Genomic DNA, 22,203 nt, shown 5'->3' with positions numbered 1-22,203 from the left:
ATAAAAGCCAAGCGTATTGTGCGACCATGGACCTGGTGAACCTTCAGACATTTCTCATGTGAATATTTGGTGAAGCTGAATCTAAAGAAGCTTTCTTAAAGACAGGGTCTACATGTTAAGGTAACGTATTCTAAGGCACAGTATTTAATTGCCTCCTGTTTGTCATTCTCATGTTGTACTGTACTGTATATGAACACTGACAGAAATAAAAACAATTTGTCCACAGAGTGCTGTTTCAAGAGAACGTATAGATCCTGTCAAAAGAGGATTAGGAAAGATCTCTTTAAGCAACCAATGAAAGTTCTCTCAATATTAGACAGAATTAGATCTACTTTGGTGATGTATGTGAAATGTGACACTGGGAACGGTCGAAGGTTCTTCTTCTTCTTCTTTGTTGTTTAATGGCGGTTGGAACCCAGTAGGCTACATTATCGATGGTCTTATTCTCCCTCATCTTCCTGGGCCCTTCAAGCCATTTTTTCAGACCAGCTTTCCCTAAAACCATCTGATACTTCCTTCCCTGATCTCGTCTTGACTTGTTCTGTGTCACAGATGCCTACGTTGTTCTACATTTTTTAATATGAAGCAACCCATGTGAATTTGGTTAGCGTACAATGCTATGCTCTGTCATTTTCTGTTCCTGTACGCCATGATTTTTTTTTACTGATTTGCTAACACTTCTGAGGTAAGTGTTGATGCTCTTGATTGTTCTGTCATACCTCCACTATTGAGCTAGCCTCAGTTATTTATTCAGCGTACTATGGAAGTCCATTGACAACCTAAAATATGAATTTATTTTTCAATATTTTTGATGTTTTTATTATTTTAACATTATACATTACACAATTTTTTTTGTAAATAAAAGTGCAGGACAATATAGGTTAAAGGTTCTTCTTCTTCGTTTTTTAAAGCCGGTTGAAATTCAGTAGGTTACATTACTGCCTACTGTAGGTCTCATTCTCCCTAAACTGTCCTTATCTAATGCTTCCTTCGCTGATATTGTCTGGACTCGTTCTGTGTCAAAGGTGCTCACATCATCCTGTTTATTTCCCCTGATATTAGGATCAATATTTCAATATGGAGATACATTTTTTAAACCATTTTCAACCTTGGAAATGTGGTTAGCGTACAATGCTACACAGTGTAATTTAAATTGCACGCCATCATATTTTTTCATGATTTACTATCATTTCTGAGGTAAATGTTGGTGTCCTTGATGGTGTTGTCACATTTCCAGTGCTCCTACACCTTGTGAAACACAGACCTCAGGCATCAGAGCTTTATTCATTCAGCAGACTATGGAACAACCTAAATATTCATTTATTGTATAATTTATTATTATTCTAGTATTTATTATTTTTTTTATAAGTAATAAATTTTATATAAAAACATATATCTAACAAAAATAAAATTAAAGCAAAATAAAAAAAAAGTAAACAAAACAGAAAATCATTGGCCGACAACGATGACGCGGCAACCCGGAAGCGGAAGCGGAAGTAGCGCGTTTGTTTACAGCGTCACAGTCTGATCGCAGCGGTATTTTTACGAAGAAAGTGTTGACGTCGGGTTGATTTAAGCAGCAGAAGTTTCAGGTCTATAGACGAATTCATTAGGAACAGTGGAACCGGTCAGATCGTGGTGTTAGCTTGTTGTTGTTATTGTTATTGTTGTTTGTGTGCGTGCAGTGTAAACATGGCGCTGACGGAGTTTGTCCTGGTCCACCTGCTGCTCATGTCTCATCTCGTCTCCGGCTGGAATGACGGTAAAGTCAGCTTTAATAAAATTCTAATGTTTATTACATGAACAGTGCAGTGTAGTGGTGTGATGAGGATTGTTTATTGTTTGTTTGTTTATTTTTGCAGGATTGTTGTGTGTGTATTAATAAGAAAGAGTTGCAATGAGACAGTAATGAATAAACGCAGATAAGGAAGTGGATGGCGTGTAATATATGAGACGTTCAGGCTAATTTGCTTAATGCACAAGATAACTGTGTGTGTGTATGTATGTAAAATGTCTGTGTGTGTGTGTGTGTGTGTGTGTGTGTAAGGAGCCGTGTTGCTCAGGGATGTCCAGGTCCTGACTCTGTACAGGGGACGCTACACGACGGCTCGCCGCTCCAGTCCTGTTCCTCAGCTGCAGTGTGTGGGAGGATCAGCGGGCTGCAGCAGCTTCGTCCTGGAAGTGGTCCAGTGTCAGAATAAAGGCTGGGACGGCGTGGATGTCCAGGTGTGTGTGTGTGTGTGTGTGTGTCCGATTCACCTGAACACCAACGACCACAATAACCACAGTGTTCAGACGTTCCTCTAGTTATATAACACTACTGCATATTACACTTTAAACACAGGAGTGCGTGGTGTTGCACAAAAGGGTAGGCCCCGCCCACAGAGTGACTGTAATCTGATTGTAGTCCCCGCCCACAAAGTGACTGTAATCCGATTCTAGGCCCCGCCCACAAAGTGACTTTAATCAGACTGTAGTCCCCGCCCACAAAGTGAATATAATCCGATTCTAGGCCCCGCCCACAAAGTGACTTTGATCAGACTGTAGTCCCCGCCCACAAAGTGAATGTAATCCGATTCTAGGCCCCGCCCACAAAGTGACTGTAATCAGACTGTAGTTCCCGCCCACAAAGTAACTGTAACCAGACCGAAATCCCCGCCCACAAAGTGACTGTAACCAGACTGTAGTCACCACCCACAAAGTGACTGTAACTAAATTGGAGTCCCTGCCCACAAAGTGACTGTAATCCTATTCTAGGCTCCGCCTACAACGTGACTGTAATCAGACCATAGTCCCCGCCCACAACGTAACAGGATTCAGACTGTAATTCCGTTATAAACTATAAATGGTGTCCCTAAAGGTTGTGATCTCGAACCTCTCTCCCTCTCTCTCTCTCTTCCCCCCCCCCCCCCTCTCTCTCTATAGTGGGAGTGCAAGGCCGATATGGATAGCTGGTACCGTTTTGGAAAGGTGGAGGTCTCCTGTGAAGGCTACAACAGCCCTGATGACCCATATATCCTGAAGGGCTCGTGTGGCCTGGAGTACACCCTGGAGCTCACAGCCGAGGGTCGGCAGAAGAAGGGCTCGTCCAGATTCTCTGACTTCTCCGGGTTCTTCCAGGGGAAGCAGCAGTACGGAAACGGCCAGAATTTCCCCACCGGCCTGTCGAGTGACGCTGCAGGCAGCCTGTTGGTCCTGGTGATCTTCCTGCTGTTTGCCTTCGCTGTTTACAAAATGTTTCTCTGCAACTCCGGGCGTGGTTCCTATGGAGACGGGTACCAAGGAACCCAAGGTCCTGGTGCAGCAGGATACAGTAACATGGGTCCACCTCCTCCTGGGTTTAGGTCTGAGTACACAGGTATGGACTGAGTACCGATCTAATTAAAATGTACACTAATCAGACTGTAGACTCCGCCCACAATGCCACTGTATTTAATTATATTTTACTATAAGGTTATGTGTGTGTTTTAGATCCTCCTCCCCCATACGGATTTTCTGATTCGGACGGCGGCCCTCACGCTGCCAGCTGTGGAGCAAGTGGACTAGGGGGCGGACTCGGAGGTCTAGGGGGCGGACTCGGAGGTCTAGGGGGCGGGCTTGGAGGTCTAGGGGGCGGGCTCGGAGGTCTAGGGGGCGGGCTCGGAGGACAAGGCAACAGAAACAGAGGTGGAGGAGGATTCTGGTCTGGAATGGGAACAGGAGGAGTGCTGGGATACCTGTTCGGCTCTCAGAGGTTACTGCAGCTCATTGATGTTCTTATTATGTACAGCTTAGGGCAGAATGTTTCATATTAGAAACTACTATAATAATCCCAGTTCTGATGGAATGTAGTTCTCAAATTCACACACAGAGTTTATTAAACGGTTCTCCCTCTTCCTGTGTACGGTGGTGTTAATGGTAGGCGTGGTCCTTCTGTGAGCCCTTACGGAACGCCGCATTACAACACCAACAATCACACCAGCACCGGCTCCAACACCAGCACCAGCTCAGGGACTCGCACCGCTTCAGGTAAACCCCACACCACCCATTAACTCGTTATTCTCCTTTCATTTTTTTTTCTAACGTACCTATTTTCTTTAAAACACGAGTGATTAAACTGCAGCATGGTTCGAAAGCAGGTCATGATGTAAGAGTGAAGAAAATGGCTTCCTTCACTCTTTCACACACTCCAGCTCACAGATATCCGGCATCGCTGTGATTGACAGCGGAGAAGAAGAGAGCATGGAGTGTTACACACACACACTGAATCTCAATCTGTGGATCAAAGGCTTTTTTGTTTGTTTGTTTTTGCAGGGTTCGGTGGAACGAAGAGAAGATGAACCTCGCTGGACGGACACCAACTGATGACCTCATAGAAGACGTTCACAGAGCTCAGCGTGAATCACCGTTAACTAGCAAAAAGTTACTTTAGTCAGTTTTTGGGTTAAGTTTAAGTTAAACTGTTCTATGCAGCAGGTTCGCTTTGAGATGTGTGTGTGTGTGTATAAATATGTGTTTTATAAGGTGTTTGACCTTATTGTGTGTGTGTTTTGCTGAATACGTTGTTCAAACAGGGTTATTGTATGATGCGTTCTGTTGACGTCATTTATTGTGATCGTTGGGATTAAAGCTTAATCCACAACTTCTATCCAGTTCTGTCTGTAACTAAATACCTGCTTTTGTTTTTCCTTCACACAGTTACTACATAAATAAAGAATATTTTTGTAGTAATTAATTTTGCATTGTGGTACTTCCATAACTTCTCCTGAGTATATGTTTGTGTGTGTTTCTAAGAATGATTGATTGTATTTACCACGGTGTTATGTCATTTTCTCTGAGGTGGATGCAGACAACTAGTAAGCCAGATGAAATAGTCTAAATATTAACCTTTGTAAAAAAAAAAGGATATTAAAATATAGAAAGTATTTAAATTGAAATAAAAAGATTAGCTCTGTTTACAAGTTCAGTTTTTTTGCTTTATGTACTCCATTAGACACCTTAAAATCTGGCAGTAGAATTCGCTATTGACCGTCTGGCCCCTGGGACTGAATTCTCGATGACCAATGTTGAAAAAGACGATGAGCGTGCACTTGGTTGAGCTGCGAACCTGCCTCAACTTTTTTTGCAGGCGACGGGCTTCGCTTTGTCTCAGGGTCGTACCCGTACACCCAGGTTCTGTGTCTTGGTAATGATCCCTAACATGAATGAGTTCTCAGGAGACTTCGGCACATGTTCAAATCCCAGGTGAGGATCGCCTGGACGGTTCCGTATGACACACCGACAGCGGGTGCGATGCTGTGGATCGTTCTTATGCACAGCTCATCATAGGTCGTCCTGATCTGTCGTCGTCTTCCAGTGATGTTCTTCTGTTCTTGTAGCGCCCGTGCCACTCAGAACATCTAGGATGACTCATTGCGTCTTTACGCCCAAATCGCGTAGAACGTCTCTGCCCAGTTTTGTAGAATTTGATGCTCTCTCTCTCTGTTCTAACTTGCCGTCCATGGTCAGAATTGCACCAGTTGCACATCTCCCGAAAACGAATCTTTTTTTCGTATATATCTATATATATATATATATTTTTTTTTTTTTATAGGATAAATGGTGAAATAATAAAACGAGTTGTGGCCCGTACGGGGATCGAACCCGCGACCTTGGCGTTATTAGCACCACGCTCTAACCAACTGAGCTAACCGGCCGTGGTGCTGCTGCTCAAACATGGCGCTAAATACTGAATAAACTTATGATTACGTAATTGATTTAGGTTTTTTTTTTATTGTTTTTATTTCAATATGATACGTTTCTAATTAAATGTTCTGATTCTTATTTTTTTTTCTTACATTTTCTCAATAAATCTGCAGCGTCACTTGAAAGAAAAAACCGCAAACCTCAAAAACATTTTTTTTTCCACGTCAGGGATTTAAAAATAAAAATTATTTTTTCATTTTTTCAATTATTACAAAATTATTTAAAACATTTTTTCATGGTTAGGGTTTTTCATTTTACCGACTACTAGTTGATCCATTAAAGTAAAAACAAAAAAAGTAGTTTGCATTATAAATTACCCTGCACTACCATGTGTCAGACTGTAGGTGGCGGTATTGTGTGTCCGTGGATCAGAGCGTCCCTTCTCCGAACAGAGAAGAAGTCATCGGAACCCTGGACAACAACGAAAGCATTATGGGTAGCAGTTAGTATTGAAAGATTATGTTTTGCCAGATATTAACTCTTTTTTTTATTATTATTTATGAGTAAGTGTTAGTATTGAGTGTGTGCTTTATATGTTAATCATTTCTGACGTCAATGTAACGGAATTCCGTTGAGTTTTGTTTTGCGTTTGATGAGATTATTAGCGTGCGCGCGCACACATCTGCTTCCGGTAAGTTGTCAAAAATAAATAAATAGAAAAAGCTTGTAAGTTGTGTAAAAAAAAAACTGTCTGATTCATTTATTTTTGTATCTACTGTATAGAGGATTGAATAGTGTACAACATTGCTCTAAGCTCTCTTGAGGAGCGTATTATGTCGGTTATGATCATAATGTTAACCTTATATGGGCAATACTTCCGCATTGGGGCGTGTTCTCATTTGCATATCCGGTTTTAAATGCCCATAAATAGACAATGGCTGCTAATAATGATAATGATTTCTTTCTGATTTGATGATTTTCTCTCCAGGTGTGTGCCTGAGTGAGTGTGTGTGTGTAAGACCAGGATGGAGTGTGTGAAGGCGAGTGTGTCGTCCGCGCAGGATGAGGCGGAGGGAAAGACTCCGCTAACGCCGTTTATGCTAGCTAAGATCGAGAGGAACCGACAGAGGGCGCTGATGCTGCGGCAGGCCAGACTCGCCAACCGGCATCTCGCTGGAGACGGTGTGTGTGTGTGTGTGTGTGTGTGTGTGTGTGTGTGAGAGAGAGAATACCTTGAAGCACCTTGTCTTAACGCTCTGTGTGTGTGTGTGTGTGTGTGTGTGTGTGTGTTTTACTTCAGGTGCCACGGCAGCCAAAGTGGCGAAAACCATCGACTCCGGTGCCGGCTTCTTCATCGAGGAGGATGAGGAGGAGGACGAGCAGCGCGCCGCCAGAGTAGTGCACGAACCCGGTAACTACAATCAGTTCGACAATGTTGGGATGTGTCCAAAGTATTGCCCCCCCCCCCCCCCAAATCCTTGTGCCTTAAATCCTTGGGTGTGTGTGTGTTAAATGTTCAGCCCCGGTGATGGAGCCGGATTATCTGGTGTGTGAGGAGTGCGCCAAGCCGTTCATGGACTCGTACCTCAGCAACAGTTTCGATCTCTCAGTGTGTGACAAGTGCAGGTACGATGTCACACACACACACACACACACACACACACACTTTTGTACCTGTATATGTTCTTAGTTAAACACTGTCTTGTCTTTCCGAGATCTTTGCATGTGTGTGTGTGTGTGTGTGTGTGTGTGGGTCGGGGGGTTCATGTCAGTTGGTTACGCATGCATGTGTGTGGTGTGTGTTCCTCTCCACTCATTCCTTTACAGCTGTGTCTAATGCTTCTGTGGTCTAGTGTTCCAACCGTACACACACACACACACTTTCTCACTAGTGTTTATGCACAAACACTTCCTCAATTGTCATTGCATGTAGGCACACACACACACACACACACAGGCGAAGGGGAATCTGAAGGGGTTTGTAACCATGTTGTGTGTGTGTGTGTGTGTGTGTGTGTGTGTAGAGACAGCGAGGAGAAACACAAGCTTATTTCTCGCACTGAGTCGAAGCAGCTGTTCCTGCTGAAAGACTGCGACCTGGACCGGCGTGAGCCGCCCCTGCGCTTCGTCCTGAAGAAGAACCCACACAACCCCCACTGGGGCGACATGAAGCTCTACCTCAGGTCACAGGTAACGCGCCTGACCCCTGACCTTTAACCTCTTTAACCCCTCAGTACACTCCCCCTGTCCTCCACACTCCTCTATCTCCTACACCCTATTCCCTAACCCCGCTTCCTCTCCACTACTTCCTCTTCTATACATCTTCCTGTACCATTACCCCCTATCCTCTACACCCTAGTCCCAACCTCTACCCCCCTGTCCCCTACATCCCTACTGCCTCTAAATTCCCTCTATACCTTATCTCCTACATCCCTATCGCCTATCCCCTACACCCCCAATACCCATACCTTTATCCCCTACACCCCTATTCCCTATCCTCTACCCCTACTCCTTATCCTCTACCCCTATCCCCTACTCTTCACCACAAGCCCTATACCTCTGTGTGTGTGTGTGTTAAGGTGGTGTCTCGGTCTCTGGAGGTTTGGGGCAGTGAGGAGGCTCTGGAGGAGGCGCGAGAGGCTCGAGAGGAGAACAGGGAGGTGCAGAAACAGAAACGCTTCAACAAAAAAGTAAAAGGTATACACACACACACACACACACGGATATTAATTCACGAACATACGTACGCTCATATATGAACACAAAATCTGGAAAAGGACAAACACAGTTACAGTTTATAAACATCAGGTTATGATGTCATGTTTTTGTAAAATTCATTTATTATTTAAATATTTGATTTCAGTCTAAAGTTTAATTAACAGACATCTTATAGCACTTTCTCTTTATATTAATCCTCCTCCCTCCCTCCCTCCCTCCCTCCCTCTCCCTCCCTCTCTCTCCCTCTCTCTCCCTCCCTCCCTCCCTCTCTCTCTCTATCTCTCTCTCTCTCTCCCTCTCTCTCTCTCTATCTCTCTCTCTCTCTCCCTCTCTCTATCTATCTCTCTCTCTCTCCCTCCCTCCCTCCCTCCCTCTCTCTCTCTCTCTCTCTCTCTCTCTCTCTCTCTCTCAGAGTTGAGGCGCGCTGTGAGGAGCAGTGTTTTCAGGAAAGACACCGGTGTCCATCAGCATGATTACGGTGATGAGGAGCTGCTGGACGAGGACGAGGACCTGTACAGGAAAGTGTGTAAGACATGCGGACACCAGCTCACCTACGAGAAGATGTAGAGCCGGCTGTGTCCCCAGTCCGTCCTGATCTCACTACCTCTCTTACACACACACACACACACACACACACACACATGCTGCGAGAAATGTTCACGGACATCACAATAATGGGATCTTCAACACACATGGTGCTGCGTTTCAATAAAAGGGGAGGAGTCTTCTTATGACATGCTCCCTACACCTGCTGCCTTCCTAGGGAACAAAACTCTGATTAGAACACAGCCACAGTGGCCCTCTGTTACGTTCCAAGTAAATGAAATGTAAATAAATTTTGTAATGAAAATACATCAACTCAGAAGTTTAGTTTTTTTTCCTTTCATCTTGTTGAAGTGTGTGAGAAACTTGATTATAACTTTTTAAAATCTTCACAACTCCTGTGCTGTATTCTTTTTTTATAAAACAAATAATAATAAATTGGGGGTGGAGCTACTTTAGGTTGTGACGTCATAAAACAAAACTCCATGGATTTAAACCAATCACGCAAATTATTAAAGAATAAATGATGAAGCGTTAGCATTATGCCCTGTACTCCCAAGTGCCGCGAGATAAAAATATTTTACTACATGTTCCTTCCTTCCCTCTCCCTCTCTCTCGCTCTCTCTCACACACACACACACACACACATTTATTATTTTGCCAGATCTGGAATGCCCATGCCCTTTGATTTGTGGGACTGTACGGTGGCCCGGAGGTGTCAGAGGCTAAAAACAGCTAAGTGAGATACAAAGCAGTCAGCAGTAATGTTAGCAATGCCAGGCATGTACAGCATGAGCTTACTGGCGCTAACAGCTAACGAAAGTACACACACACACACACACACACACAGATGTAAGCTAGGCCCTCTTTCATCCTGTAAATGTCTGTGAAAGTATATATTGTAAAAAAAAAACAAAAAAAAACCATAAATGCTGTAAACAGTAGTTCAAACAGCTAATGAGACTGAACCTGGGCGTGGCCTAATATTCTAATAAGCTGTCATTGTGATTGACAGCCTTCTGTCTGAGACTTCACCTAAATCATATCTCAAGCAGCTAAAGCAGCCTTGTTTTGCTCATTTAATAATTTAGCTTTTGGTTACGTGGTTAGCCCTCTAGCCATAATTTTTGTGCTAAGTTTGATTTCCGTCGCTAGTTAACTTTTTCTCAATAGAAAAAACATTAAACTTTGCTAGCTTTTTTAATGTTATTTTCTAAGTTAACTAGTTTTTAGATTTTTTTTTACTTTCTTACCGGTAAATTTTGTTTCGCATATTTCACTTGCTAGTTTATTGATTGCTAGCTAGAATTTGTTAGCTAGCTTTGATTTTTATTGCCATTTGTTTTGCTAGTTATTTTGTGCTTTTATAAAGTTAGATGTTTGCAGGGTTAGAGTTGTGTGTGATAGCTTTTACCTACTACGCTAGTTCTTGTTTGCTAGTGTCGTTTTGCTGCTGTATTATACAGTATACTTAGCATCGATATTTAAAGTGCAAACACACATGGGGTTCACAAGCTCGATAAGGTCACCTCCGTGATAAATGTTCAGGGTCAAAGGACAGACGCAGATGCTGCTATGGAAGTGTAAAGTCTAGTCGTATGCAAAGTCACACATCCAGCTTCATCTCCTTCTTCTAGTTTCCTATTTTGATTGAGTTTTTTTGTCGTTTTTATCTGTATTCTAAGAATTAAGCTTGGCTTCGGTTCTCGCCGGTGGTGTGGACAGGCGGTGTTGCATTTCCTGCGCGTCTGCTTTGATAAATGACCCTCCTGATTTGGCAGCTGCTGTTTTATAAGGTGTTCTGCTCGTAACCGATCTGCCAGTCGCGTTCGCGTTTTAAATAGCGGCCTAAATTTAACCGCTTTGTAGAGGTCAATGAAAATACAGCCAAAAGAGAGAGAACGCACCGGCTTGTGTCCTGTATTTATGTCTCTTGCTAGCTCTGCTTACTTGTGTCCTGAAAGACGCATCTGAGTTTTGAGTTCTTAGAGTTCTTTATTCGTTAGCGTTTTCATGCTACATCAGCGTGTGCTAGTTTACTTTCACCTGCTATATCTACATATGTTTGACTAGCTATATCTAGCTTATGTTTGTTAGCTTGCACTTGCTAGTTTCTTTGTGCCAGATAACTTCCCTCAGTGTTTTAGATTAAAATTTCTGGCTTAGATTTAAATGGCTGGTTCGTGTTAACTAGCCTAGATTTTGTTTACTAGCTTCATTTTTTATTTTATTGAATCGCTAGCTAGCTCTCATAGCATAGGTTAGTCGTTCAAGAAATTAAACACAAAGTTCGTCTTTAATAATTACAATTTCTTTGCTGGTTTGCGTCTCCTTTGCTAATTTGTATCTGTTAGGTTTAGTTTTTGCTTGCTAGGTTGGTTTAGTTTGTAAACACATTTGTTCGATCGCTGACTTTACAAGAATATTTTCTGCACGGATAGTTGTGTGGAAATGCTAAGTGTACTGTGTTATTATTCATACAAAATATTTTCTTGCTAATTTTATAAAAATAAAACTTTGCTTATTTTTTTTAGCAACTTATATGAGGTAATGGTTAACTTTCTTCATACAGTTTCCATGCTGTTAAGGCAAACTTTTAATATTTTGCTCATTTCCTAACAGCTCTACAGGGGAATTATATTCAAATATGTCCTTTCAGAAGTTTTGTCTTTCTGTAGTAAATAACTAAGTAAGTAACTAGCTGATAGCTTGTACCAAAGAGTTATCGATAATTAAAACGAGTGTAACTTGGTAGGCTTTACTTTGGTTTATTCAATTTAATTGTATTTATTTAGTTAGCGCTTGATGCTAAACATATTAACGTGTATTATAAGTTTTTTCCTTATAAAAACCTGAGGTCAATGTTGTTCTAGTTAGTTTATATATACGCTAGCTAGTAATTAATTTTTTTCAGTACAGGTTTAAACCGGCTTTATCCCGTTTCATTAAACCCTGAGCTTTAGATTGACGTTCAGCGTGCGGTAGCTGCAGGTGTTTTACGCGGTGTGTGTGCTTATTGTGTATATTTTTCCCATACAGTGCCAGCTGGCTCCGCTCCATAATACCACAGGGCAGCTGCGGCGTGCCACAACCGCACGTTCACTCAACAACAAATGACCAAAGTCTCTCACACACCAGGACATTCTCTGTATTTTTGCTATTAGTGTGAGTGAATGATGTAAGCCGCTAATCCCCAGTCTATGTCTATGTGTGTGTGTGTGTGTGTGAAGTGACATGTCTTCAGTGGCTATAAATACAGGCCTAATGTTTCCATCGTTCAGTCATCTCTCGGTCCATAAATACACCGAACGGTTAAATATTATTGATGGATCCAAATTGTCCGTGATTATTATTCAATTATGACACACTTCCTTATCGTATTACGGTTAAAGGATTTTGTATTGAACAGAGTTAGTGCTGTAGACACTCAGAGCCATTCCTGATTCTTTATAGTTGTTTTAAATTATATGCTAGGTATTAAATAATGCTAACATCATATAATTATTGAAAGAAATGTTAAATGAAAAAAATAATAACTTTAGTTAATAAAAAAATAATGTCATAATACTAGCATAATCAATATTTACATATGATGTTTTATAAGGTATTATTATAAGTATTTTTATATATACGTGTATCCACTTTGATCTTATTATTATATTTTAAAATCAATAAATTGTCAGATTTAAATGATCATTTCAGTCTCTGCAAATTTTTGTTTAAATAGAGTTGCGTAAAACAAATAAATAATTCTGTATTCAACAGAATTAACAAAAATGAAACGAAATATGCATAAATATTACATGATTTCATTCTTATTCCACTTTTTTTTATCTTATTCAAGTAAAAAAAAGTTGGTTTATTTATTTATTTACTCATCTCAGTATCTCCAGACCATGAACAGTCTAAATAAATGTGAAATATTTGTAATGAAATGTGTTTTTTATTATAATTTTGTTCACTTGGTTGTTGTAGTAAACTGTCTATAGTCTGACTTATTAAATGCCCAAACACACAAACCGCTGTTTCTTTGTCCGCTATTGGAGTAACTTGTGAGAGGGTTCGTGCCCTCGCCCCGCCGTTTTTTTTGCAAGAGCTTTGTCATCTGAGACGGAAAGAGTGTGGGAGGGGGAGTTTGGCTCGTGCGTAACTCTCCATTAAACCAGAGGCTTGAGAGAGACACGCGCTCCAGAAACACCGAGCGGCGAGGAGAGGCAGCTCTTTCTCTTTCTTCTCTTTCTTCTCTTTCTTTCTCTCTTTCTTTCCCTCTCTCCCTCCCCCCCTTCTTCAGTTTTGCACTTCACGCCGCAAAATGGAGACCCTCCGCACAGCCATCATGGTTACCGGAGTACCCAAGAAGGAACACTGTAGCAATGAGACCAACTACGTAGATCTTGGGAGCACCAACACGGTGAAAGTCACATTTACCGGTGAGAGAAAACAGCGAGCCATATTCAAGCGTAAAGGGAACCATGTGGAAGGTCGTGCAGATCAAAGGAAGGACAGACAGGACAGTTCTTCCAATCTGTCAGAAAAGGATTTAAAAATTGAAAGTTTCCTTGAGCCGGAGACTGCTGTGACGTGCCATGAACCGGAGGAAACGGTTTACACTGACATGTATTTGAACAGCAGGTGCGAGTCGGAGTCTGAAGACGGCAATCCCGATGAAAGCGAACACGACATGCCTGTGGCCGAGGAAACGGAATCACACTACATAACAACACATGAGATTCAGCTCACTGAACTGGACCACGACATGGACCACGAGCTCGGCCGTGCCCCCAGCTCGTGCTGGGATTACGAAGATGACAATCTTGTGTACTCGTTTGTGGACTATGCATCTTTTAAGAGTGGTGAGCAGTCTATCGGGGATAGGGGTCAACGGAGAGCAACGAGCAGCCGTCCACCGAAACTGGCTGCTACCAAATCGCTGATCAGCACTGAGAGTGAGTGTGCGAGTTCGGATGATGGTGCACGCAATACTACAGGACAAGTTCACGTATCAGTTGAAGCCTCATCCCAAAATGTGAGCCAATCTGTTCGGCCATCCTTTGATGAGAGCGAGCTTTTGCATTGTTATCGTAAAACACAAGAAAAGACAGAGGTGCCGTATGACAGTCACGTGCACTATTTCATTCCTGCGCCAGGGCGCCAGCATCTGGCTAGCAAACTGATGAAGGGCAAAGATGTCACTGAGTACTCAAGCGGTGCGTCGAGTTCTGTGAGCGAGCTCGACGATGCCGATAAGGAAGTCCGAAACCTGACGGCGAAGTCTTTCCGGAGCCTTGCGTGTCCTTACTTTGACACCATTGACCTCAGACCATCTAGTGAATCCTCTTTTTCAGAGCACAGCCTGTGTATGAACAAATGGTCCACTTTAATGGATTTCAATTACAAGAATTACATGACAGAGGGTGGGGTCTATAATGAACACAAAAATTCTATGTGCTCGGTGGAAATGAAACAGCATACGGATAGTGGAACCGCTAACGTGAACAGTGCCGCCGAATCAGGAACCCCCCAGACCCTGACATTGAAATATAAAAGCTGTGATACTGAAAGCGGCACGAAATGCACACAGGACGTATTGAGTAACTGCAATGCAACAACAACCCAGTTATGTGAACAGACAGAGGTTGGAATGGAAGCAGTGCACACCAAAGCTGTTTTTGCCTCGAGCGTCCTGCAAAACAGTATTTCCAAGAAGATGCAGTCTGAGCAAGAGGGCAAGTTGGAGCTCGGTGAAGTACGTGGTGTGGAACATGTAGACTCACCACCAAAAGTGTTGCAAAGATCACCATCAGAATCAGGATCTCTACACTCGGTTATCTCATTGGAAGAAGTTGTGGACAGTTTGGACGCCACTTTCAAAAAGGAAGATGAAGAAGAGGAAAAGGAGACAAGCAAAACATCATGTCCACCTACAGTAGAAAACATCGAAAAAGCACTGCTGGAGGAACACCGAATTTGCAAGGAAATAAATGAGGCCTTAGAACCCAAAGTGCATAAAAGTGATGTCACGGCCACAACAATGCCGATCGCAGCACCAAAAAAAAGCGAGAAAACATGTGTCGACGTCACAGATAACAAAACAACAAAAATGTCACACTTATACGTTACTGGGTCACATTTCCTTTTAAAAGAAAAGGAAGTACTGGAACCACCCACTGACCAATCAGACGGAAAGATAACAAGCGCCGCGGATGCTTCAAGCAGCAGCAAGGCTCCAGAAATCACAATCCGTCTGCGCAGTTTCAAGGAGAACAAAACCAACCCCAAGCGTCCTTTTAACATCGCCAGCCTCCTGACACCGAACCTTGCCAAGCACAACAGAGACACCAAGAGCGAAAAGGTTCCACATTTTACAGTAAGGGACGTCCGAGACAGCAGGTGTAAACTCCAAACACCAATCCATCAGGTGAGAGATGTGCGCAAACTGGTCAAGAGCTCATACCGGTTAGTGTCTTTGGAAAGCAGCCAGAATAAATCCACATCTCACGAAGAAAGTTACAGCATCAAAAAAGAACCAGATAAAAGCGAAAAGAAAGAAAAGATGCCCATGGTGATCAAATGCCATTCAGTGAACACTAATATGAACATGAATGCAAATTCAAGCAGACAGAACGACCCGGAAAGCGAAAGGTCACAGATGCAGCAAGTCTCCGAGCAGCAGGAGATGCAGATGAAGTTGGCCAGACGGAAAGAAAGCTTCGATAAACGGGGGGAGTGTAAAATGGCAAACCAGGTGGCGCTTGAGAAACTTAAGGCGGCTGTAAAGACCATGGAGCAGCTTTACGTGTTTGACCGGAATGAGTGGCGGCGCAAGACAGAGCCACCACAACCGGTGACACACAGCCATGTACTCTCACTAATAACTAGCGAGGAGCAAGGAGTCGATGGTGAGCGGCTGGCAAAAGCAGAACCTAACAAAGTTCCAACTCCTGGTGTGGGCACGAGCTTCACCAAAACAATCACGCATCATCTGCAGCAGGATGCTCCCAAGATCCAGTGTTCCAATGTCCACAGTAACATCTCTAGCTCCACAAAAAAACCCTTCCAAATCTGCCCCTCGAAAAGCATCACAGAGAAAAGAAACAGGGATGAGGGCGGAGCCGGAGTCAGAGTCACAACCTCGACACCTAGATCTCAACCGACACCTGCACTGGATTCGGAAAATTATCTAACCATCCCAGTTAAGTCGTGCCCCTTGGAGACAAAACCCCATGCCCAGGAACAAACCCTCAACCCTGCACCTCATCCTCAGGTTCTTCAGGGGCCCCGCCCACCTCTTCAGCGCTCACCAGTCATCACAGACTCATGGTCTCCTGAGAGCCCAACGCTGACCTTCTTCCAGCCTGCTCAAATCGTCTGTGTCACCCCCCCAATGGACCCGCTCACGTCGAACACCCAACGCAAGCTCCTACTGGATCCCATAACGGGGCAGTACTACCTGGTGGACACGCCCATCGCCCTTCAGCCAATCACGCAGAGACTCTATTGCCCCGAGAGTGCTCAGTATCTGGACGTCCCGGTGGCCCTGAGCCCAGCAGCGTATCTCATCTGTCCACCGCCGTTTGTACAACCGCAGTCGCCTCCCATTTGTGAGAGCGCGGGCACGGGGGCGGACACGACAGTGGGCGGGGCTAAAACAGGCATCAGTATCACCTCACAGCAAGGACCACGCATTGTGGCTCCGCCCTCTTTCGACGGCACAACAATGAGCTTCGTCGTGGAGCACAGATGAGCACAGAGAGTGTGAGTGAGCTTCACTTCTGTATATGACGAGTGTGTGTGTGTGTGTGTGTGTGAGAGAGGGAGAAGTCTGAAACTTTCTGTTCTACTTTCAGTTAGGAACGTGAACTAGAGCTTTACAGTGTGTGTGTGTGTGTGTGTGTGTGTGTGTTTAGAAGTATTAAATAAAGGTCAGGGGACGTTGTGCATTTGTTGTGCTGAGGCAGGGGAACAACAGCTGCTGAGACCGATCACACACACACACACACACACACACACACACACACACACACACACACACGCAAACACGCTCACACACACAGCTTTATATAGTGGGTAAGAGAGAGCATGATAGAGTAAATGGTGGCAAGAAAGACTAAAGGAACAGAGAGAGAGACAGAGAGAGAGAGAGAGAGAGACAGAGAGAGAGAGAGAGAGAGAGAGAGAGAGAGAGAGAGAGAGAGAGAGAGAGAGAGAGAGAGAGAGAGACAGAGAGAGAGAGAGAGAGAGAGAGGGAGAGAGAGAGAGAGAGAGAGAGAGAGAGAGAGACAGAGAGAGAGAGAGAGAGAGAGACAGAGAGAGGTAGAGAGAGAGAGACAGAGAGAGACAGAGAGAGACAGAGAGAGAGACAGAGAGAGGGAGAGAGAGAGACAGAAAGAGAGAGAGAGACAGAGAGAGAGAGAGAGACAGAGAGAGGGAGAGAGAGGGAGAGGGAGAGAGACAGAGAGAGGGAGAGAGAGAGAGAGAGAGAGAGAGAAAACGTTCAGTAGGATCAAACAATTGGAACAAAAGTAAGCAGAATAAAAAAGGAACAAGAGAACATGAAAGATAAAGAGGACAGTGCAATAAAGAATTGAAAGAGCAAAAGAGGAAACGACAAACATTGAGGGAGATATAAATGATAGAGAATAACAGTATGAAATCAAAAGTGAGAAAAAAAGAGAGTGAGAGCAAGAGAGAGACAGAGAGAGACAGAGAGAGAGAGAGAGACAGAGAGAGAGAGACAGAGAGAGACAGAGAGAGAGAGAGAGAGACAGAGAGAGAGAGAGAGAGAGAGAGAGACGTGACATGCACTCGCCTCAGCTGCTGCAGGTCAACTGTATTGTCTCTCTCTCTCCACCATCAACCAATCAGATTCACTAAAACTCACACACACCTGTTCACACACACACACACACACACACACATCTGATTCACAAATGATGCATTTTGTGTAAATCAATAACACAAACTGATTGACTCAGCGGTTCGAGGCAGAAAATTAATCACTCACTCGTTTACTGTCTCTCTCTCTCTCTCTCTCTGTACCTCTCTCTCTCTCTCTCTCTCTATTTCTCTCTCTGTCTCTGTACCTCTCTTGTTTTAACTCACTTACCACTCACACACACACACACACACACACACACACACACACTCACTCAGACTAGCGATAGGAGTTTCACTGATCTGTTGGTAAATCATAATTTCACACACACACACACACACACACGTGTCTCGGTCTTTTACAGAAAACACACACACACACACTCGGTCTCTTACAAACCATACACAACCTTGAAGTCTGTCTTTTACTCTCTAACACACACACACTTCTCTCAGCTGCTTACAAACCACACACGATCTGGAAAATCTCTCTTACACACACACACACACACACACACACACACACACACACATATATATATATATCAATCTCTCACGCATGACATACAACATCACACACTCACCCTTATTAATCTTTCACACACACACACACACTTCTCTCATTCTTTGACATACACACTCACACACACACACACACACACACACACTCACACACTCACACACACACACACACACACAGTTTTATGTTGAATCTTCTACCAGATGTGAGACACGTAGGAATTTACGCCACATGTCATCAGAGAACTCGTCCTAACACACGGAACACGAGTTACATGAGGAAGTGAGAATGTGTGTGTATAAGAGTCTTTACACAGACTGAGGTTTACACAGGGGCGACAGGTGCTTTATAAACCCCCCCTGTACATGTGCGGGGAATTAACACTACACCCTTCAGCTGAGGTTCGACTGTGGAGCTGATGCTTCCTAAACGATTCCTTCTTTGGGGCGATTCTTTAAATGCAGAAAGGAGAAGGAAACCTCTCCGTCACCCCGATGGTAAAGTCTGCTGTGACGAGTTCGAATAGAGATAATTAATATATTCAGTTTATATTAAACGAATTAAAACTCAACAGGTCCGTTCAATCCCTGATGTGTATCATAAAATACACGGATAGGAGGGTTTATTAATGTGTGTGTGTGTGTGTGTTTATATGACCATTTGTACAGTGACAGTAACAGATTTTGTGGGTTTTGTTTGTTTGTTGTAATTAAAAGTAATTTAAAAGAAAAAAATCCATATTATGTATTGATTAAAGTACTAATGATTATAGTATTTAAACATTTTTACCATATCTGTCTTTCTTTTCTTTCCTTACAGGTCTGGGTTGTGTGTGTGTGTGTGTGTGTGTGTGTGTGTGTGTGTGTGTGTGTGTGTTCAGAAGGGTACCCTGATTCTCACATCGGAACATAACATAACGGTTCCCGCAGAAACTATGTCACTTCCTGTGCCATTTCAGCTTCCTGTCTGCACTGCGGTTTCAAACTTTTTTTCCCAGGTGTGTGTGTGTGTGTGTGTGTGTGGAACATCGTCAAGGTTTTTGGTCGGACAGTTTCACATCTGCTCGTCTACATTCTGTAAATGCATCTGAAGCACTGCATTGTGGGTAAATCAGTTTGTGTTTCACCGAGGCGTTGTTTATGTTGTTTATTGTTTATTGTTTATGTGTAAAAATGTCTGCTTGTTACCTCTGCAAAGTGTGTGGCTGTATTCCAATACCCCGTCCCCTTAGTTGAAGTCTCCTTGTTCCCCCCTAATTTTTTTTAAGTTTTATAACCTTAAACATTGCTAGTTATCCAAATGCCAATCTGATCGTCTGTGACGCGAATACAGCGATAATAAGCTCATCAGCGGATTTTAGACTTTAAACAAAAGCTGCCTGAACTTTGCTACTTTGTCCTGCTAGTTAATCAGGAAGCTAGGTAAGAGTTAGCAAGAATGTGAGCACGTGAATGCACCTTGCCTAGAGCTTAGATTTCATTTCAAGGTTTGACTCGACGTAGCATAGTGCCAGGTATAAAATACTAGCTTCAGTCGAGTAATTTGCTAGATTAACAACATTAATCAAGCTTCTACAATAAAGATTGCTCTAACTGTTGATGGTGGTTAGCTAATTAAAAAAATTGCTAGCTACATTTTGACCAGAGTTGTACACAAATCATTTTTTCAAGGTTAAGAAATAAAAAGTAAGATGATATCACAGGTGAAGTTAACTTAAAGAATCGCTCGTCAGAATCATGGGAGGTTTAACAACTTAGTATTGGGACACAGCCTTCTGTGAAGCTAAACATGCTAACAGTTTAAACGTTAAAGCTAACCTTAGGAGTTCCTTTATCTACACTGTGTATGATCATCATTTCCATTGTTGGTGCAGTTTAGCTGGGTGCTAGCTTTCTGTTTCTGCTTCTGTTTATATGAATGTACATTAAAGGTATATGGATCTGCAGGACAGTCTGTTTACCTGCTGCGTAAAAAATATATCTTTACAAAAACAAAATCTACACCAAAAAAAAAAAAAGGATTTCACAATGTTAATTTTTTTTCCTTTTCTTTCTTTTTTTTTTTTTAAATAATCTGAGTACCATTTAAAGCAGGTTAATGCTGTATTTTTGTACTTGCATGTTTGAAGCTTAAGTGCAAATCAATCATTCAATCACTAGAGCAAGTAAGTGTAAGCAAGTACACAACTTACAGTGTAAAAGTTACCCTTAGCTAGCTTTAGCTGCACATAAAAAAATATTTGTTTTAGTTTTAGATTAAAAGGTTTACTGCAAAACATACCTACAGAAAGTAGCCTTACATATCTACAGTAGCTGTTTAAGCTAAGCTCCAACCAGGATGTGCTAATCAAAGCCAGTTTACGCATGCAAATTCACTGATTGATTAGCTAGTTTTCGTTATTTTAACAGCCATACAGTATATGTTTTGTTTTGATCACAATAGATTATCATTCAGGCTTGATGCTTGTATGATATTTTTGTGAGATTTATTTATTTTTTTTTTTTTGAGAAAGGATGAGTTCATATGTAATTCGTAAGAGCTTTCTATTGCATCATAAGTCGCTTACAAGACTTAATAGAGTTAAAATCTCATTTTCAGTACGTAAACAGGTGACACATTGAAGAGTTAAGAGGCTTTTCTTTATGTATTCGTACATATTCTGTCTCTCAAACTCAGATTCTGCCTTTTATTCCTACTTTAAATGGGCTTCTGACTTTATTGAATATTATAAGAGGCTTATGATGTGTTATTAAGCTCAGGGTTTATGAACAACTATAACTGACTGTGTAATTAGATCATTTATGATTCATTATGGTTCATAGATTTTCTGTGTCTTAGAGTAGGAGTAATTCGCTCTGTATAATAAATGAGCACAGGCTAACGGCATTTCCACTAAACGGTACTCAGATTAGCATTTTCTACTATTGTTCTTTTTCTGTCTTTGTATTTTTTATTTTCTTGTTTCAATTATGTTTTTTTATCTTGTGTTTCATTCTGAAGTAAAAAAAAAATAATCATAAGGCTAACAATGACAGTAAAGTAAATGTTAGAAAAAACATGTTAGCATAACACTAATGAGCCTCAATGTATTAACAGCACTGTTACGCTTGTTGGCGAGGTCAATTAGTGGGTTTGAAAACACTAACGTTAAATGTTTATTTTACACTTTTTTGTCATATTAGCAATCCTAGCTCAGACTAGTGACATGGTGACATAGTAAAAAGCACATTTTATACACAATTTTGCTTTGTACATGATTTAGACTGATGCTGTGATACTGTTTTTAACACACCGTTGAATTCCCCTTAAATTTAAATTGAATACAAAAAACTTACCACAAGGAAAATATTTAGGAAATTGAAAAAAAAAACAAAAACTAATATATATATATATATATCTAAGTTAAAATCTGTTTAGAGGTGCTAGAGATATCTTGTTAACTAGCTAGCATTATGAAATTATAAGACGTTATATTCTGTAAATTAAAACTGTTGTTAAATATCATATTTCTATTGTTCATAGACTTGTATTCATTTATAATATATATATATATATATATATATATATATATATAGTAATATTTTAGAATAGTAAAATAAGTATAGTAATATTTAGTATAATATTTAATACTAAATAGTTATTATTAATAGAAATATTACTATAAGTAATATTTCGGCATTATTTGCTGAATTAAAATTCAACTATACTGTTGTACAGTATGGCTAGCTACATGCTATCACTTGTGATTAAAGTTACACATGAACTGCAATGTCTGGAAAACTTCAATGGCATGTATCCATGGAAACGGGTGATGAGTCCAGGGAGGGAGATATACCACATGCTGTCTCCTCAGCCATTTTTGTGAGTAAATTAGTGATAAATAC

The 22,203-nt window shown here is 41.9% G+C and overlaps 3 protein-coding genes and 1 non-coding gene across 4 annotated transcripts; 3 read left to right on the top strand and 1 right to left on the bottom strand.

Annotated features, from left to right (window-relative positions):
• Positions 1-1,491: 1,491 nt before the first annotated feature.
• On the top strand, positions 1,492-4,715 carry saraf (store-operated calcium entry-associated regulatory factor). Its single transcript, XM_053479562.1, has 6 exons — positions 1,492-1,762; positions 2,048-2,226; positions 2,926-3,358; positions 3,472-3,733; positions 3,902-4,008; positions 4,294-4,715. Exons 1-6 carry the CDS (start codon positions 1,693-1,695, stop codon positions 4,317-4,319), a joined length of 1,077 nt encoding a protein of 358 aa, XP_053335537.1. The 5' UTR covers positions 1,492-1,692; the 3' UTR covers positions 4,320-4,715.
• Positions 4,716-5,601: 886 nt separating this feature from the next.
• Positions 5,602-5,675, bottom strand: trnai-aau (transfer RNA isoleucine (anticodon AAU)). Its single transcript has one exon. It is a non-coding gene; the product is annotated as a tRNA-Ile (tRNA).
• A 448-nt stretch (positions 5,676-6,123) lies between these two features.
• On the top strand, positions 6,124-9,228 carry xpa (xeroderma pigmentosum, complementation group A). The gene is made up of 7 exons (XM_053480308.1): positions 6,124-6,355; positions 6,653-6,846; positions 6,965-7,075; positions 7,185-7,290; positions 7,689-7,854; positions 8,244-8,361; positions 8,795-9,228. Exons 2-7 carry the CDS (start codon positions 6,690-6,692, stop codon positions 8,947-8,949), a joined length of 813 nt encoding a protein of 270 aa, XP_053336283.1. The 5' UTR covers positions 6,124-6,355; positions 6,653-6,689; the 3' UTR covers positions 8,950-9,228.
• Positions 9,229-13,217: 3,989 nt separating this feature from the next.
• On the top strand, positions 13,218-19,179 carry LOC128508833 (uncharacterized protein C4orf54-like). Its single transcript, XM_053480307.1, has 2 exons — positions 13,218-16,680; positions 19,139-19,179. Exon 1 carries the CDS (start codon positions 13,238-13,240, stop codon positions 16,667-16,669), a length of 3,432 nt encoding a protein of 1,143 aa, XP_053336282.1. The 5' UTR covers positions 13,218-13,237; the 3' UTR covers positions 16,670-16,680; positions 19,139-19,179.
• The last annotated feature ends 3,024 nt before the right edge of the window (positions 19,180-22,203 follow it).

Source organism: Clarias gariepinus, chromosome 20, assembly GCF_024256425.1.
Source record: "Clarias gariepinus isolate MV-2021 ecotype Netherlands chromosome 20, CGAR_prim_01v2, whole genome shotgun sequence".
Classification (NCBI taxonomy): Eukaryota; Metazoa; Chordata; class Actinopteri; order Siluriformes; family Clariidae; genus Clarias; species Clarias gariepinus.
The sequence above is the reverse complement of the archived record's forward strand: the minus strand, read 5'-3'. Positions and strand labels throughout refer to the sequence as shown.

Excerpts from the sequence above, each read along its gene's own strand:
- saraf (XM_053479562.1), top strand. The coding sequence starts at position 1,693 with ATGGCGCTGACGGAGTTTGTCCTGGTCCACCTGCTGCTCATGTCTCAT. Across the intron at positions 2,227-2,925 it reads GGGACGGCGTGGATGTCCAG|TGGGAGTGCAAGGCCGATAT; the intron begins GTGTGTGTGTGT and ends CTCTCTCTATAG. Across the intron at positions 3,734-3,901 it reads TACCTGTTCGGCTCTCAGAG|GCGTGGTCCTTCTGTGAGCC; the intron begins GTTACTGCAGCT and ends TGTTAATGGTAG.
- xpa (XM_053480308.1), top strand. The coding sequence starts at position 6,690 with ATGGAGTGTGTGAAGGCGAGTGTGTCGTCCGCGCAGGATGAGGCGGAG. Across the intron at positions 7,076-7,184 it reads CAGAGTAGTGCACGAACCCG|CCCCGGTGATGGAGCCGGAT; the intron begins GTAACTACAATC and ends TTAAATGTTCAG. Across the intron at positions 7,291-7,688 it reads TCAGTGTGTGACAAGTGCAG|AGACAGCGAGGAGAAACACA; the intron begins GTACGATGTCAC and ends GTGTGTGTGTAG.
- LOC128508833 (XM_053480307.1), top strand. The coding sequence starts at position 13,238 with ATGGAGACCCTCCGCACAGCCATCATGGTTACCGGAGTACCCAAGAAG.